Source organism: Tinamus guttatus, unplaced genomic scaffold (assembly GCF_059628265.1).
Source record: "Tinamus guttatus ecotype Peru unplaced genomic scaffold, ASM5962826v1 Tinamus_guttatus_pri_ptg000004l, whole genome shotgun sequence".
NCBI classification, from domain to species: domain Eukaryota; kingdom Metazoa; phylum Chordata; class Aves; order Tinamiformes; family Tinamidae; genus Tinamus; species Tinamus guttatus.
In genome coordinates this window covers 3,386,767-3,402,518 of record NW_028288538.1, presented here as the reverse complement: position 1 = coordinate 3,402,518, position 15,752 = coordinate 3,386,767, and the positions used below count along the sequence as shown (strand labels likewise).

The 15,752-nt window shown below is 38.5% G+C and overlaps 1 protein-coding gene across 1 annotated transcript in view; it reads left to right on the top strand.

The window, feature by feature from the left end:
- LRRC28 (leucine rich repeat containing 28) overlaps window positions 1-10,971 on the top strand; it is a 48,763-nt gene extending 37,792 nt beyond the window's left edge. Inside the window, exons 7-10 of the mRNA XM_088539644.1 lie at window positions 323-425; window positions 4,089-4,264; window positions 6,775-6,934; window positions 10,652-10,971. Of these exons, the coding sequence (XP_088395770.1) occupies window positions 323-425; window positions 4,089-4,264; window positions 6,775-6,934; window positions 10,652-10,724 (512 nt within the window). The 3' untranslated portion in view covers window positions 10,725-10,971. The remainder of the gene's footprint in view (window positions 1-322; window positions 426-4,088; window positions 4,265-6,774; window positions 6,935-10,651) is intronic.
- Window positions 10,972-15,752: the final 4,781 nt, after the last annotated feature.

The following is a 15,752-nucleotide window of genomic DNA, read 5'->3' as shown; positions in this document are numbered from 1 at the left end:
ATAAATTGTCCCATTCTTTCTCCAAACTGACTTTAGAGTTTTCAGTATGAAAATTCTTAATGGGATATTGAAAAAGGTTTTATTTATATATATATATGTGTGTATATATATATGTATATATGTCAATTTCTAACCAGTTTTTCAGTTAATCCATAATAAAATAATTAGCTCACTTTCTAAGGTGAGAAGTTAATAATTTAACTTTGCTTACATCAAGTTTGATTATTTCTTTTTTTTTTTTTAATAAACTGTTTTGCTTAAAATTGTCATTTTGTCATCCCTTATCCTCCTCACTTTTTTTTTTCTTGTTTTCTAAACCCAGATTTAGGTCGTTCTCGGGAGCTACAATATGTTTATGTGGATAACAACATTCATCTGAAAGGGCTTCCTTCTTATCTGTATAATAAAGTCATTGGTTGCAGTGGGTAGGTATGAGTTAATTTAAATGTTTTGCATAATTTTTCCTTGTAAAATTTCTCCCAAATGTGTGCCTGTATGATACAACTCTTTTTTGTGATTGATTCAGAACTAATGTTACTTTAAGGGCATTACTGCAGCTGCCAGTTCTCTTTTACTTTGGTAATAAATTTTGTGTATTAATTTGCTGACTTACAATATTTTAGTATTAAGCCATAACAGTCAGTGCAGTTATTCTAAAGGAATTCTTAATGTGCTTGAACCTGAAGAGTAGCTGCATTTAAATGTGGCCAAAAGTGTAGGCTTTGTAGATTTTTTTAATCTTGTTTTTCAGAACTAAAGAATGCAAAAAAAAAAAAAAAAAAAAAAAAAAACCACCTTTCTCATATGTTAAGGCTTTTCACTAGTTTGTAATTCCTAAGATTTTTTAAGATAAGAGCCATTTTTTGGAATGTCACGTGCAGCCCCTTCGCTCACTTTACATCCCAGCATCAGCACTTCATATGGCTTGGCACCAACTAACTAAAATAAGTAACTTTTTTTTTAGGAATTCTGGATTGACAGGTATATTTTTAAGTGTGCATTTCAAAAATATCCTAGGCAGTCTCATGTTTGCGGTTAGGATGTGAGGAAAAAGTGGTCTGTGTAGGACAGTAGCTTAATTCTTTCAACATTGACACTAGCATAAGTTGGGATCAGCAGTGCTGAAATGAATGGAGTCTTGCTGGTGGAAGACTGATCAGAGGAGAATTGTCGCCATTACCATCTAATTATAAATTTCTGGTACGCTTGCTCTCAGCAGATCTTACATTAAATATAAATTCCCTCTTTACAGCCTGTGCTCTACTGCAATGTGTGAGATACTGAGTCTTGACATTTTCTTTTTTTTAAAAAAAAATATTCCTGTGTCGCATAGCTGATCGTGTGATATCTAAACACTTGCAGTTGTATTATAATTTTACTGATCTGTGTGCAGCCTCAAACTTTAAAAGATTAGCTTTTCAGTAAAATAATTCGTAGGTTTTTTGTTTGTTTTCAGAACTGAGAGTATCTTACAAGAAAATATTAATGATGGTAGATAGTTGGCTTTAAGGATAATAGAAATGTATTGATTTGACTGAAAACAGTAGGGGAGATGCCCCAAAAAGTATGGTCCAACCATCCTGTTTAATTCAGGTGATTTTAGAGAACAACTTGATTAATTTTTGTAACATTTGAAGTCCTTATTTTAATCTCAGCCAAAATATTTTTATCTTCCCACTCATCTTTTATGAGACTCCTCTGCTCTCCACAGTAAGTTCTATTTCAATTTGAATTTTGATAATTGTTTAGTAAAATTTCGGTTTCTTCGATCTTTGGTTTTTGTTGTTCAGTAATGGTTATAAAATCCATAACTAAATTTCCACAAACTGCCTTTAAAAGGGAGATGCAGGAGAGAGAAAACTATAACCAGTTCTTTTGGCCTAGACTACATTTCCACTGCTGGTAGCATTCTGTCTGGAGAACACGATGAATCTAGTATTTCATTATAAAAAGAAAAAGGAAAAATAAAATAATTTAATTTTGTAAGCAAAATAGTATTTGCATTTGTGTACCAAATGTATACTTCCCTTTATGAAAAGCTTTTGAAATCCTAGATTATTTTTAAGAAAAACTTTGACATGGGAGAAGCATTTCTGTATACTTTAATAAGAAACCCAAGCCTTCATTTGATGGTGTGCTGGGCAACATTGTTAAAAATCATATTAATGGTAATCTGGAGCATTTCTATGTTCTTTCCAAGAAGGTGTTAGTATCCAATGCAGGATTTTTACAGGTCAAACAAAAGGGCTGAAGATCCACAGTTTAGTGCTTTTCCTGGGCATCCTCTGGGTAACAAAATCTGACATGTTGCTGTTACAAATATAAAGCTAGATTTCTGAAAATAGAATATAAATTGCACTGTGTAAGTAATGAATATCTGTCTAGGAATCCTGCAGTCAGACTGACTGAAAAACCCTCTTTTACATAAGAGGTGATGATATCAGCACTCAGAATAAATTTTGATCTTCCTTTTTGCAGATTGGGTTTCATGGTCTCCAGCTAGGTATCTGTCAGCTTGCTGAAGGGAGCCAAGTGGTGGTCACAGCTCTTCCCCTTGGGGTTTACTTGCCAGGGATCTTCTGTAGCTCCATTATTCCTGCTTGATAAATCATCTTTCCTCTCTTCCCTTTCCTGCTTTTTTTGTTCTTGACCTCCATGAAGTTTGTTTTTGTGAAGACTTTATTTTTACCCAGCACTACTCATACGACAAAATTATTTCCCTGAAAAATCCTGATTTTTGTTTTTATAGATGTGTGTGTGTTTTATGTACGTACATATAACATAGGGTCTGTCTCTCTCAGATTGTTCTGCTTGATGTCTGGATTGCTTGCTTTGTTTTTCGGTGTTGCGGGAATAAGCATTGAACATCGCTAGCCCCACTCGTCGGGCGGCCCCAACGGCCAAGCTTTGAATTGTAGCAACTGTAGCAGCTTATGGGAATTCCTTCCATTTAGAATGCAGAGGGGCTGATCAGCTTGAAGATGCATGCCAGCTAATTTGTTGGGAACACATTGCTGGAGAATTAATTATTGGAATATTAGAGCGCTGAAATCCTGTTTTTTTTTTTTTTTAAATCCCATTAATGATTTGTGGGAGCGTATTAAGTTTTTGACAAGAGGCTTATTGACTTGCTGTTTGCTGCTGTTCTTTGTTGCTTGCTGCTCTGGGGTGCTTTCTTCTTTAATAGAGGAGATGAGATTCTTTGTCATCAGAGAAATACTAAGAGATTTCTTTCACGCCCGATACAGCCTAATAGCGTTACCTCAGTTTTAGGTCCAATATCTGGGAAGGCTGAGTAATTTGTGTTTCTGTTCCATTTTGTTAGGACTGGCCCTAACAAGTTGCTCTTGGCTTCAAATTTAAGTTGTCATAAACAATTCCAATTCCCCCATTGACTTCCCCAACTTCTTAGCAGAATTTTCCTTTGCGTGTCTCTTTGGTATGATAGATTGCAACAGGGATCATGTAAAGAATTATTATTTTTACTACAGGCTAAGTTGCTGTCCTTGGATCCAAATAACTTCTTTTTCTCATGATTTGGGAAGGACAATGCTAGTAGACTTACAGGGTTATCTTCTTATTACAGCTTAGGGGTTTTATTTTTTGTTTTTTTCCTTTCCAAGGGAACTCTGTGGATGGGGAAAGTTACAGCAGAGAATCAGCCAGTGGCACTTCATTCTCAGCTAGTTGATCCAAAACACAGGAAACCAATTATTGGTACAAAACTGCTCCCTATGCAAAATACTTAGCAATGGTGGCATTCAGGTGCTAAATGAGGTCAGCTTTTAGGCAAAGTAAGGGACATAGGACAACTTCTGAGTAGTGGACTTGATTGATCCCCTTAAGATAGTGTTCTCATTTCTATCTTTTACATGTAACATGGTCAGTGAAGACCTCCAGGTGACACAAGACCAGCATGTCACAGAGGGTGGGGATCTGTAGGAAATGCACATCAGAAGGTATCACACTCTCCATGAGTCCTTGGAAGGTGCAGCTCTCAGCGTGCTTTGGGCTGATCATGTGAATTTTTCCACAAAGTTACTTTTACTGTTTTCTAACCACTTTCCAAATATTTTGTGTCCTTCCAGTTGTGGTTCTCCAATTCAGGTTTCAGAGGTGAAACTGCTCTCTTTTTCATCGGGTCAGTTAACTGTGTTCCTGCCAGCAGAGGTGAAATCTATAGGGACGGAAACGGATCGTGTGCTGCCGTTGCAAGAACTGGCCATGAGGACGCTCTATACCACCTACTACAGGCTTTTAAAAGGTGTGAAACTTGTGCGTTCTTCAGGTTGCCTGAAAACCACTCCTGTTTTTGCAGAGAGAGAAACATTTCAAACAGTTCCTCAAAGAGCTGGGCAGATTCATGTTTATGTAATCAAATTATGTTTAAATTGCTGTTTAAAACAAAATACCAAATATCAAAGCCAGAGATTGAAAAACTGTTTCTAAGGTACGGTGGTGCTTACCAATGGTTTCTTGAGGGCTGTACGAAGAAGGAGACTTTTTGCCGGAACTCTTTAATGGAAATAGGAGATGAGAAATGCTCTTCCTGAGGCAAGATGAGATGCATCAGCCAACAATGCAGCTCCTTGCCAGGCAGCACACTCCTAAACTGGCAGACTTGTGCATCAGGCAATAGAAATGTTTGCAGCCGCTGGCCATTTCGGTGCAGCGTGACAGCTGAGCTGCTTTAGTTCTGCCCCAGTTCAGACTTTGTTGTGAACTGGCCCTTGGCTCATCTGGCTATATATCGTGCTGTCACATGAGCTGGTGATATCTGAGAATAAGCTGCGGATTCAGATTTTCTCAGATTTCGGTGTATTGCAAATCTCTCCTATTCGCGGCATCCTGGAAATTTGTCAGCGTCAGAGGTGAAAGGAGAAGGTGGGAAGGGTGGAGAGTTCCAGGAAAAGGATGAGAGGGTTACGGTAAAGGGTCGCTTGCGCTGTAGCCCCTGGAGGAAGTCCCAAGTGCTGAACTGTGTCCATGCCAGGAAGAGCATCCGCGGAGCTGGCATTCTCCGTGACCTCAGCAGCAAATATACTGAAGGGAAGAGACTTCATGGTAAAGGGTGTGATAAACACAGCAGCCTGCATGTGTAGGAAGCAGCACTGCTTTCTGGAGGTTATATTAACTGATGCAGAGAATTAATTCACTAGTTTAGGTGCTATGTGTTTCTGCATACAGAGGGTAGATGCAATGAGTTTAATTTTTCATTATCATATCATATCAGCTCCACCAGAATTACACAGTGAAGGATGCTGTTTCATTCTGATTTGCAGAATTCTAGTCCCTGCTGAAAAGGAATTTAAGAATATAATATATACCAGAAAGCAGGGTTCGAGATCTTTTAAATCATCAGTAGAACTGTTTTCCTTTTCTAGTGGTGACTTGCACAGTGATTTCTGGAGTATGAGTGTGAAACTGGTTCTTGAAGACGTAGGTTTGAGAATAACAGGCCAACATTGCAAAATCATTTAAGGAAGTTTGTAGGAGGTTTATACAAGGATCTGAAGATTTTATCTGGTTGCAGCAAAAGTGGAGAACTTGAAAAAGATTGTGAAGCATCGTTATAACCCTTTCCTATTTCCAGCTAGGAAGATTGTTCTGTGCTGTATAGCCTTCATAGCTCTTCCTCTGAGGGACCTTGTGACAGGTGCTGTGGATTACCCATGGTGACACCCAGATTTCACTGAGACATGAGTAAAGCAGAGTCAGGAATAAGATAATGGTGGCTTGGCGAAACAGGGACACATGATCAAAGCTGCCGGTTTGATCTGTCACTGATTGCTTGAATTTGCAACTTTAAAGATGCTGTTAAATGCTCAACTGCCTCTAGATAAGTATGAAAGTGGCTAGACTACTTTTCTGTTTGTCAAACCTGTCATCTTAAAGTGATGTTGTGGAACATTGTGCATGGGATTAAACCTTACAGCGTTTGAAAGCTGAAACTAGTCTGTTATCTCAAACTGATTTATCAGGTACTGCATCTTGTCCTGATTACTCAGCACCTAAACTCATTCATCTGTCTTGGCTGTGTCTTAGTTTTCAGACAGAGATTAACCTGTTGGTTTTAATGTATAAAATAATAAGCAACTTGGGTTAAGCCTGAAAAAGAAATGATTGGTTCTTCCCATGAAATGACCATGGCATCTCTTGAACTGTGGGGACATCACTGTGCATATATTGATCTCTTTGGAGTGGCCTATTTGCTATGAGGATTATCCTGCGCTGGATTGTATTTCAATTAATTCTAAATATTAGAGATCCCTTTTTGCTGCTGGTGGGCTTTTGAATGAGCTTAACTGCTCATTGGCTGCTGGATTGGCTGCTGAAAGATTTCAGTAAAATAATACTGATGTCCTTTCTAGAATTGTGCCTTGTTTATTATTAAACACTTGTGCAGATTATAAATATGGGATACTAACTCCAGCCCAAGTCCTCCAGAATCCTTATGCCTGAGAATGCTAAGTGACATACTACTGCTTTTGATTATTTCCTTGATCGACAGTATGTTCAGCTGGGTATTTGGGCCCACTTAATCTTTTACCTGCAGGGTTTTTCTAACCTTTACATCACTAAACTTTACACAATGAGAACATCATGTGTTTCACCTTGGTTGTGGATAATGTGCTTTAACTTGCTGCTGTTCTGACAGCCTTGAGACAGTGGGACCTGACTTGTTCTCAATTGTTCTTGTATTGTGCTTACTGTGTTCGACTTGATGGTGCAGTTGTTTTGTTACAAGGCTTTTTTGTTTCTTCTCTTCCCTAGATTTGAACTTTCTGACTCCGATCTCATTACCCAAAAGCCTCTTGGAATTGCTGCACTGTCCCTTGGGACACTGCCATCGTTGCAGCCAGCCCATGTTTACCATTGTGTACCCAAAGCTCTTTCCCTTGAGGGAAACTCCAATGGCTGGATTGCACCAAGGGTAATTATACAGGAAATTACACTGGGATTTCATTTAGGAAAAAAATATCATCTTTATGGAGCAAAGTGGGTTTTCTTTTCCTTTTTTTTTTTTTTTTTTTTTTTTTTTTTTTTTTTTTTTTTTAAGCTTAGCAAGCTTTCAGATCTAAAGCTCCTTTCCTACAACTACAATAACAGTTGTCAAATCTTTTACTTGCAAAGCACCCAGCAAACTGCCCTAAGACAAGGGTTGGATCACTTCTGTATTCTAGATTGATGTTAGACAGTGAAGGATTTTTGGTATGATGGGATTGATCTGTTTGTGGATGGCACTTGTGTGCCCAGACAGGATATATTGCCTAACACTGGTACTTCTCCTGATGCTCTCCAGCCAGACTTAAGGAGAATGCCACCACCAAATAAACAGTGTCCTAGGATTAAAGGTAAAGAAAGAAAAAAAATCTCTAAAACCACAGTTTAAATAGAATGCTCTGCAGTCAAAATACTTTTTCCATGCTAATGAATTTGAGATAAGCCATAGAAGTATTCTACATTTTTAAAAAGTGGCTCGCTAAGAAACATGCGTTAAAAATATTTCAGTTTTTATGGTGATAGCAGTTATGAACATGTCTGCAGGTTTCTCTAGTCAAGCTCAGAAGCCTACGCAAACTTACAGACTTGCCTAGGAGAACAGCCACAGCAAGGACTCAAAATGGGGGGTGATGCAGGGAGGATTGCCCCCATGCAAACGAAAGTTTAAAATACCCTGAATGTGAGCACTGATCATCTTGCAGTGATTCTTTTCCTATCCCCTATTAATCTCAGCTGATACTGTGGCCTGGCAGCAACCATAATATTAACAAATACACGTTCTGCAATGAAAAAACATCATCAGAGAGATTTCCATTGATTCTACTTAAATCTCTAGGCTTAATCTATGAAGACTTCAGGATTCAGCCTGGAAGAGCCATACCCCTTCAGAGAGGTTTCCTCTGTATTTCAGATCCAACTTTGTCCACAATTAAGCTCAAATTTACTTGAATTTAAAAATTACTGATCTCTCATTAGGGTTAGAGATTTTTGTCACTTTTTTGCTCATGTGCTTCATTTTTTTGCTGGTATCACTTAGCAGGCTGTGCCCTTCCCTTTTTGCAAGGTTATGGGTGCCCGAAATTGCCATATCCTATGTAGGAAGTGGTACCTGCTTGAAGTTTAAGATGCCTGAGAAAACTACAAGAAAAAAAGGAGAGTATGTTAATTTTTGATTGTGAACCCAATATTACTAGATGCAAGTTCAGTATGAAGTGAAGAATGTGGAAGCTCACACAGATCCTTATCTCCTTGCTCCTGAGTGCTAAAGTGGCTAGCAGCACCATCATCGTCTGGCCGTGGATTCTTCTTTTGAATTTCCTGGGGGCTTTTATTTGCTTTGCTTTGAAATTCTCCTTTATTTTTCTCCTCTTTGGAATAGTCCCCTTTACAGAATGTATCAGAATGTCACCAAAATAGCAGCACTACAGGTACTGGGGCAGTAGAAGGAAACGTAAAATTCTTTTACCCTGCATGAAGTAAGGTCTTTAGTCTTTAAACTGAACAACAAGGAGGCTTTGTCCCATTCATAGCTGGTATAATTCAAACAAAACTACAGTACTGTTTGAAACCTAGTTTGCTATAAAGAAAAGTCACTTGGGTTAAACAAGCAAATGTGTTGTTCAGGTTCTTTTAGCGAAGTCATATCAAGACATTACTTACACAGCATCTCCTTAGAGATGGGGGAGCAGAAAGAAAGGTGCTTTAAAAAACAAACTGTTTCTGCAAATTAATTTTTGGTTCATATAATGCACAAGATGCTGCACAGTTCTTGTCCTGCTGAAATCCATTGATTTGCTAGCGATTTTCCCTAACAATAAAAAGGCACTGCTTTTCAATAGGAGAATGTTTACAAAAAAAGAGCGTAACTGTTGATTCTCGTTGATGGTATTAGTCATTTTTCCACAGCTAAATCACAGTCTATTTTGCTGTGGGTTTTTGGCATAATAGATATCTGATTTGTAAGCAATTCAACTTTATGAAATGAAAACAACTTTGGTCTGTCAAATCTAGGCAGCAGCCGGAAGGCTGCATAAATGCTCTTTTGGAAAAACCATTTTTTTAAAAAAGCTCTCTTGCTTATTGAGATGGCATTCTTTGACTTGTCATTGTATTACAGTTCACTCGGATGTTTAAATTCAATGGGTTTCATCCTGATTCAAATAAAATTGCTCCCGCGTTAGTCTTTATATTTAAAATGGTTAAGATGTTACAAATATGTGATCAATAATTTCTTTCCAGCCCAATAGAGTGGTACAATATTTTAAGAAGGTGATGGTAATCTGCTTATCACTAAATCCTTATCTTGATTAAGACAACAATGGGAGAACATAGAAAACCAGAGTCCCCCCCAAAATCAGAAAGCTTTGATTTCTAATTAAATTTGAATTGTTATTCATTATAAAGCTTACAGTATGGGATGGTAGGTGTATCAATACACACTTTTATTGTTTAGGAATTATAAAATGATAAATTGACAAAAACATACTTTTTTTGGAGGAACACTATATTGTCATTTTTAAGTGAATCAGTCAAAAACTGTTATTTCTGTCTGGTTTTCACTGTTTTTAAAAACAACACAAGGTGGATATCTTAATTACCTTATGTAAATTATCATGCCCTCCCTTAAACAAGAATGCACAGTGCAAAATGCAGTAATGAATATAATCTTGAGTAGCTGACATTTGATGCAAATCCAGAGACAGTGAGATCTGAAGAGGGCAGCCTGTCATCCTTATCTCCATAGCTCCTGCACTTGGCACGGGAAGATTGTCTGGAATTGCAGAGGTGTGATAGCTGGTTTTTGAAGATGTGAAGGACAGGGCTGCAGCTCCAAAGAGCTTACAGTGACCATAAAACACACAGGGAAAGGGTCCCAAACATTTGAGCAGTATTGATTAGCACATGCCACGCTCATGGCAGTAACTGCTGTCTGGATTTCTGTATCACAGTCTGTATCCTCTTACAGGAAGGGAGGGTCAATTTCTCTATGTGAAAAAGCACAGATGACATTAGCACTGGGTAAAGTGTGATTTGTGCATTAGGAGAAGACCGTTTTTAACGTTTTTCAGGCCGCTATCTCGGTTCCTGCCAGGCTGGGGAGGGTCACACTGGAGCATGGGGAGGCTGGGACGGTGCTTTCCTGTGACCATCTCTGGTGGCATCTGAGCTGCTGCGGGCAGCGTGGCCGGTCCCTCAAGCTCGCCGAGGATCTGGGCCCCGTTGCTCGCTCAGCTGAACTGCAGGAGGCCGCTGGACTTCAGTTTTTTCATGCCTACGAGCAGCGGTTTAGGAAACACACAAGCAAAGCTGAATCAAAGCGCTCCTAGCAGCTATTTTCATTTTAGCTGCAAACCCTCCCGGCTGTAACAGCCAACCCCACCCTGTGCAGAGAGGAACTGCTGCCCTCCTTCAGACGGAGCACAAAGCAACCCAGGGAGGTTGTGAGAACCCCCGCAGCGTTTCCCTGCTGCTTTATCCCTCACTCATATACAGCAAATGAACCCTCTTTTGCTAAAGTGCTAAGACAGGCTAATCCCTGTACTTTTACAAGCCATCGTATTGTCTGCTGTGGAACGGGGCCAGTAACTTTAATGTTGACAACTCTTCTTCCCTCCCACCCCCGCTTTATATTTTTCTCTCTCTGCAGGAGGACAACTGTTAGCTTTGTGGCATACTGCTGCTCCACCCAGTGTCTGCAGACTTTTGACCTACTGAGTTGATAAACACTCAAAGCTGCTCAGGAGCCCAGCCAGCTTCAAGCCGCATTAGCCTGCGTAGCCCGTTGGTGCTGGAATACTGTGTGCGTGCGTGTGTGCCAAAGCAGCCGACGTGCCCGCTCGGGAACACGGAGAGGCACTTAATTCCTGCCCTATCAAGGTTGGATGAACTGCAGAAACTTTTTGGAAGCATAAATACCAGGCTTTCACAAGCGTTAACTTCTCTCTCCTCCAAAGCAGCATGCAAACCTCACGAGTCCTGTCTCCAGTTTTCGAGTATGGCAGTTTTCAAATGAGACGAATTCTAACAATGTTTAATTAATCTATAATTTAAAAATTCCATTTATCACAAGCCAATTTTCAATTATTAATCTTCACAATCCTCTTCAGCCTGCAGTGGGGGGCAGGTGTATACATCTAAACTGAGAGAAACCTTTGAAGGATCACGGTGACTCTCCCATAGAACTTGACTTTATTTTCTCCCATTTGTCTTAATAGTTTTCCCAATACAGTTTTCTCAGTTGTAGACTGAGTCTCGGGTAGCTAACTGGTATTTAAATCTGCGTATTCACAGCAGGTCTTTCTTTCTGGTATCTTTACAAGTCGTGCTGATTTCCTTGGAATAACGAAGATATGTGCAGAGACTAAAGAACCTGTTTTGGTAACGAAGTCTGGTACTCATATCTACATAAGTGGTCTTGCTCCAGCATGTTTGGGGATGTGTTTTCTTTATTTTCATCTTGGGCTTTTTGGAAAACACTTTCCCTCTTGCTTCTTTGAGTTCTTCAGGAAGAAGATGACTTTAAATACCAATTTCACTTGGAAAAAAAATAGTAACATGACGGTAAATATTTATCTGTGTTTATATCTTAAGTGCAGACCATAGGCCTAAAAAGAGCCAAAGAGCAGTTCTTTCTCCTTTTCTTGGTTTAGCATTTGGCTGATATCCAAGAGAGGTTCAGTTGAGTGTTGTATCCTCAGAGAAAGCTGGAAGAGGGGGTAGGACAGTGTGCATATGTTGATGTGTAGGCATATGTGCATACACAGGTATCTTCCCAAAAGGGCTGTAACATCTATTTTAGCATGTTAATAGCAGATTTAGCACAAAATTCTCCTGCCATCTTTGTGGGAATCTTTCTGTTTGATCATGTTCCTTTTAAATAAAGGACAAAGGATGGTAAAAAGGCCCAAAATGTCTGCATAACTTAAATGTTTAATTTTACACTGAAACAACTTATATAAAATCAGTCCCTCTTGGCTTGTTTTAGAATATATAAATTTTTAATACAATGTCTTCATGATTTATTCCTGGGTATAAACCACATGTTGATTTAACACAATGTTCTGCTCTGTGCGGTAGTTAGTTGCGCACTGAAATAGATATGAATGAAATGGTTTGTTATAAAAATGGCAAGATAAAGAGGCTTATTTGGTAGTATATTAGCATATGTTGTGGTGAGGTGCACATACTTTGGAGGGAGGGGGCATTAAAATGTTTTCCTTTTGCCAAAGAAGCATTTGTTTGTGCTGCAAGCTTCCTGGCATCTCTTCAACACATAGAGTATCTTAAGAGCTTAAAAGAGGACCAAAATGGCAGGTTTTGGGGGTGGAATTTTTAGGTTGTGCATATTACTTGTAACAGCCCTGCTGGTTCTGCTGGGCTGGTTTCAGAGAGTTGAATTAGCATTAAGAAATGTAGAACTTAATCCTTCAGGAATGCAAGTATCGCTACTTTTTAAGAATTGTGAAACTTTCTAAAATAAATCCCATTTAATAAAACTGCTTTGCAGTAGGGGAAAGAGCCTTGTCCCAAGCAGACTTTGTACTATTGGATTTCGTACTCTCTGTTACTTCACTAACTTGTTTCACTTTTGGTACCCCTGACAGGCCTTCGTACCAAGTGGGGATTACCATAGAAGCTGCAATATGAATCTCCAGCTGTTTTTTTTTTTTTTTTTTTTTTTTTTTTTTTTTCCTGCAGTAGTACACATTTGAGGTATAAATTGCCCATCTTTGCTATATGCCTATATCAGAAATGTGCAAGTGTGGTACAAAATCCAGTATTTGAATGGATGGCACATGCAGATGTCATTAAGTGGTTTAATTTGCCCTACAGTCATATGTCATGTGCTTTTAGCTTCTGGAGTAGAGCTATTGTGAACTGACCTTGCATTTTAAAAGGTGTGTATTGGTAAACAGAAAAAAGCTATATGAAACACACCCGTTTTAAAACGGCACCTGATTTCACATACTAGTCTTCCCCTTAAGTAAAATATTGTTGGGCTGAAAATAATCCTACTGCTAAACTGTTGTACTATTACACGAGTTAATGATTGGTACAATATTCTGATCATGTATTTTCAGTATCATTTTTATTATGGTTTCCTCTGTATTCTTTGGAGGAGATGTTTTGTTGGCAGTTTATTTTATGCTATTTTACCTTTTTTTTTTTTTTTTTTAAATCCTTAGCAACTCATAGACTTTGCTTAAAACAAAGTTTGTTTCTGAATTCTGTCTGTTAATGATATTTTGGATTTAAGTCTTTTGGCCATTTAAAAGGCATAGGCTCTTATTTTATTAAGAGTCAAACAGTGGGGCTTGACATTTTTTCCACAATCTAATTATTTTTCATTGGCTTCTTATCAGCGTCTTTATTATTGTCTGGAAGTGCAGTTAGCAGAAGAAATTTTCATTTGTTCTATAAGCAGGATGAATCTTAACTAACATTTTGATAGATGATATATCAAGAATGGAATGTTCAATGAATAAATGACTTCAGCATGCAATAGAAGCTGAAATGTCATACCCTATTTTTTTTTAAGAAGAGGAAAGCCAATATATGACTGAAAATGTAGCTTAAATTCCTGTGTCTGTTTTTGATACAAACAGTGTTTGTTTGGATCCATCTGTATCATTAGGTGATACTGTTCTAGATTAAAATAACTCCCTTCTCATCCAATTTTTTTAATGTTCTACTGTATTTCATACCAGCTAAGCTGAGGAGCCTGCTATGCAAATTGCACAGAGGGGAGGGAGCTTGTTGCTGATGGAACTGGGCATCACCAGTGTGCTTTTTTTTTTTTTTTTTTTTTCCCCCCCTAGTGCAAGTTCACTACTTCTTTAATGAATTTACTTTTGAGTGCGTTAGTTTGATTGCTCTTGTTGATCAGGTCTGTTTATTTTGAGATCTGTTTCTCATTGATTTTTCAGAACCTGGTGCCAGCTTTATAAAAATGACTGTTTGTAAGGTTTTCTGTATCGTAAAAATAGATCTCACATCTTTGCTTAGGGTGGATCTGGGGGAAGTTTCTGGCCTTTTTTTTTTTTTTTTAAATACCATAAGTTATGAGAGGATGGATGCAGTAGGAGGATGGGTCATAAAGTTTTTAACCCATCAATTTTCCTATGATTTTTTTCTAAGATTAATTCTGAATGCAATTAGGGAGCACAGCCATAATTTTTATTTGTTGTGATAACCGTCATTGGTAGTAGGGAGACCCTACAGGGTTGTGCTTACAGGAGTAAGTTTTTGTTCTACCATGAAGGAAATGTGGGAATCTTTAGCGTTATTTAAAAATTCTAGTTGAGCAGTTTTATACTGGATTTTGTTACTTTTGGAATATTGTACTTGGGAACCTTCCTGCTACTCCCACCATAGAAGATCACAAATACAAATGTCTCTTCTTATGCAAAAATCAAGCTATGGTGTCAAGAAGTGAGTAGTTTTCTATTGGGCTTGTACTGAAGTTTGTTACAAACCTCCTGTTTACTTCATTGTGATGGGGTCAAAATCTTACACTGAGCAGAGTGGAGCAACTTAATGCCAAGTTGGCTGCTATTCTTATATATCAAATTCTGCTGAATCCCGTTTTCTGGCAAGAGGGGAGAAGACTGTTGTAATCCCCTGTGTGGTAACAGTTTGTCAGGTTTTACTGACACCACAGCCAAGTTGAAGACTGGACAGTGACAAAACCTTCACTGGAGAAGGTGACTGTTGTTAAGGCTGCTGAGGCCCCATCCGAGTATTGCTGATAATGGAAGGACCTTTGCCTTGATGTCAGTGGAAACTGGATCAAGTCTTAAGCGATGAGAGAAGAATGCATTTTGCTGTCACGATCTTTCTTGAAAAAGTTGGACAATGAGACTGAAGTCCATGCCTGTTGTTAGGCAACCTTTCTATCTGCAGCTGAACTTACATAATGCCAAGATGTAGTTTTCTTTGCCTCTTACCTTCCTCTTCATGCTACTCACATTATTGCAAAAAGTTAATTTGTGGTGGAAGAGGCCGAGTAAATTGAATCCAGAATTTTTATTACTCTTTGTATTACAGACCTATTTTGTAAGAGACCAAGGGTCTGGTGGAAAGACATGGCAAGGTTCATGTGAAGTCTCTGTCGCTTTCGCTACATGTGCCCTTCTTTGGATTACAGTTTGAGCTTGGATTACAACGCACTTCAGTCTGTCTGTCAAAAGCATTCATGTATTGCTTTTAGCTCTGTATTGACCAAATGTCAACTAGTGTGAAAGTGAGCCTTCTAGATGTTTTATTTAAAGTTAGTAGTGCAATTTATTGTATGTGTTTGTTAATAAACTATATTTTTGGATAGAGTTAGTGTCTATTGAAGTTGACTGAACTTCGACTCCGGAGGCTATTAAACTGTAGTGTATAATTTTTATTCCAGGTCATTTGCATTGACTTAATTAACTAACAAGTCTATCACAGCACGGGGAGCGGGGAGGAGGGAAACTTTTCAAAACACTTTCACTAAGTTCAAAACACCGCTTCAGTTTGCTTAATTGCTCTGTCTCCAACAGATAATGGAGTTTGCCAGATGCTGCATAATATGAACGAAACTCATATGGAAACATTACTTCAAACCCTTCTGTGGATCAAAAGAAGAATAATTTTCAGTAGGGCTGTATTATGGGTCTCCATAGTAGTGCATAGATGTGGCTGTGGCTCATACATGGTTCCATAGGCAGCATTCAGCAGCCTTTTTTTGCTTATCTAGCAGTTATCACTGGGACAAG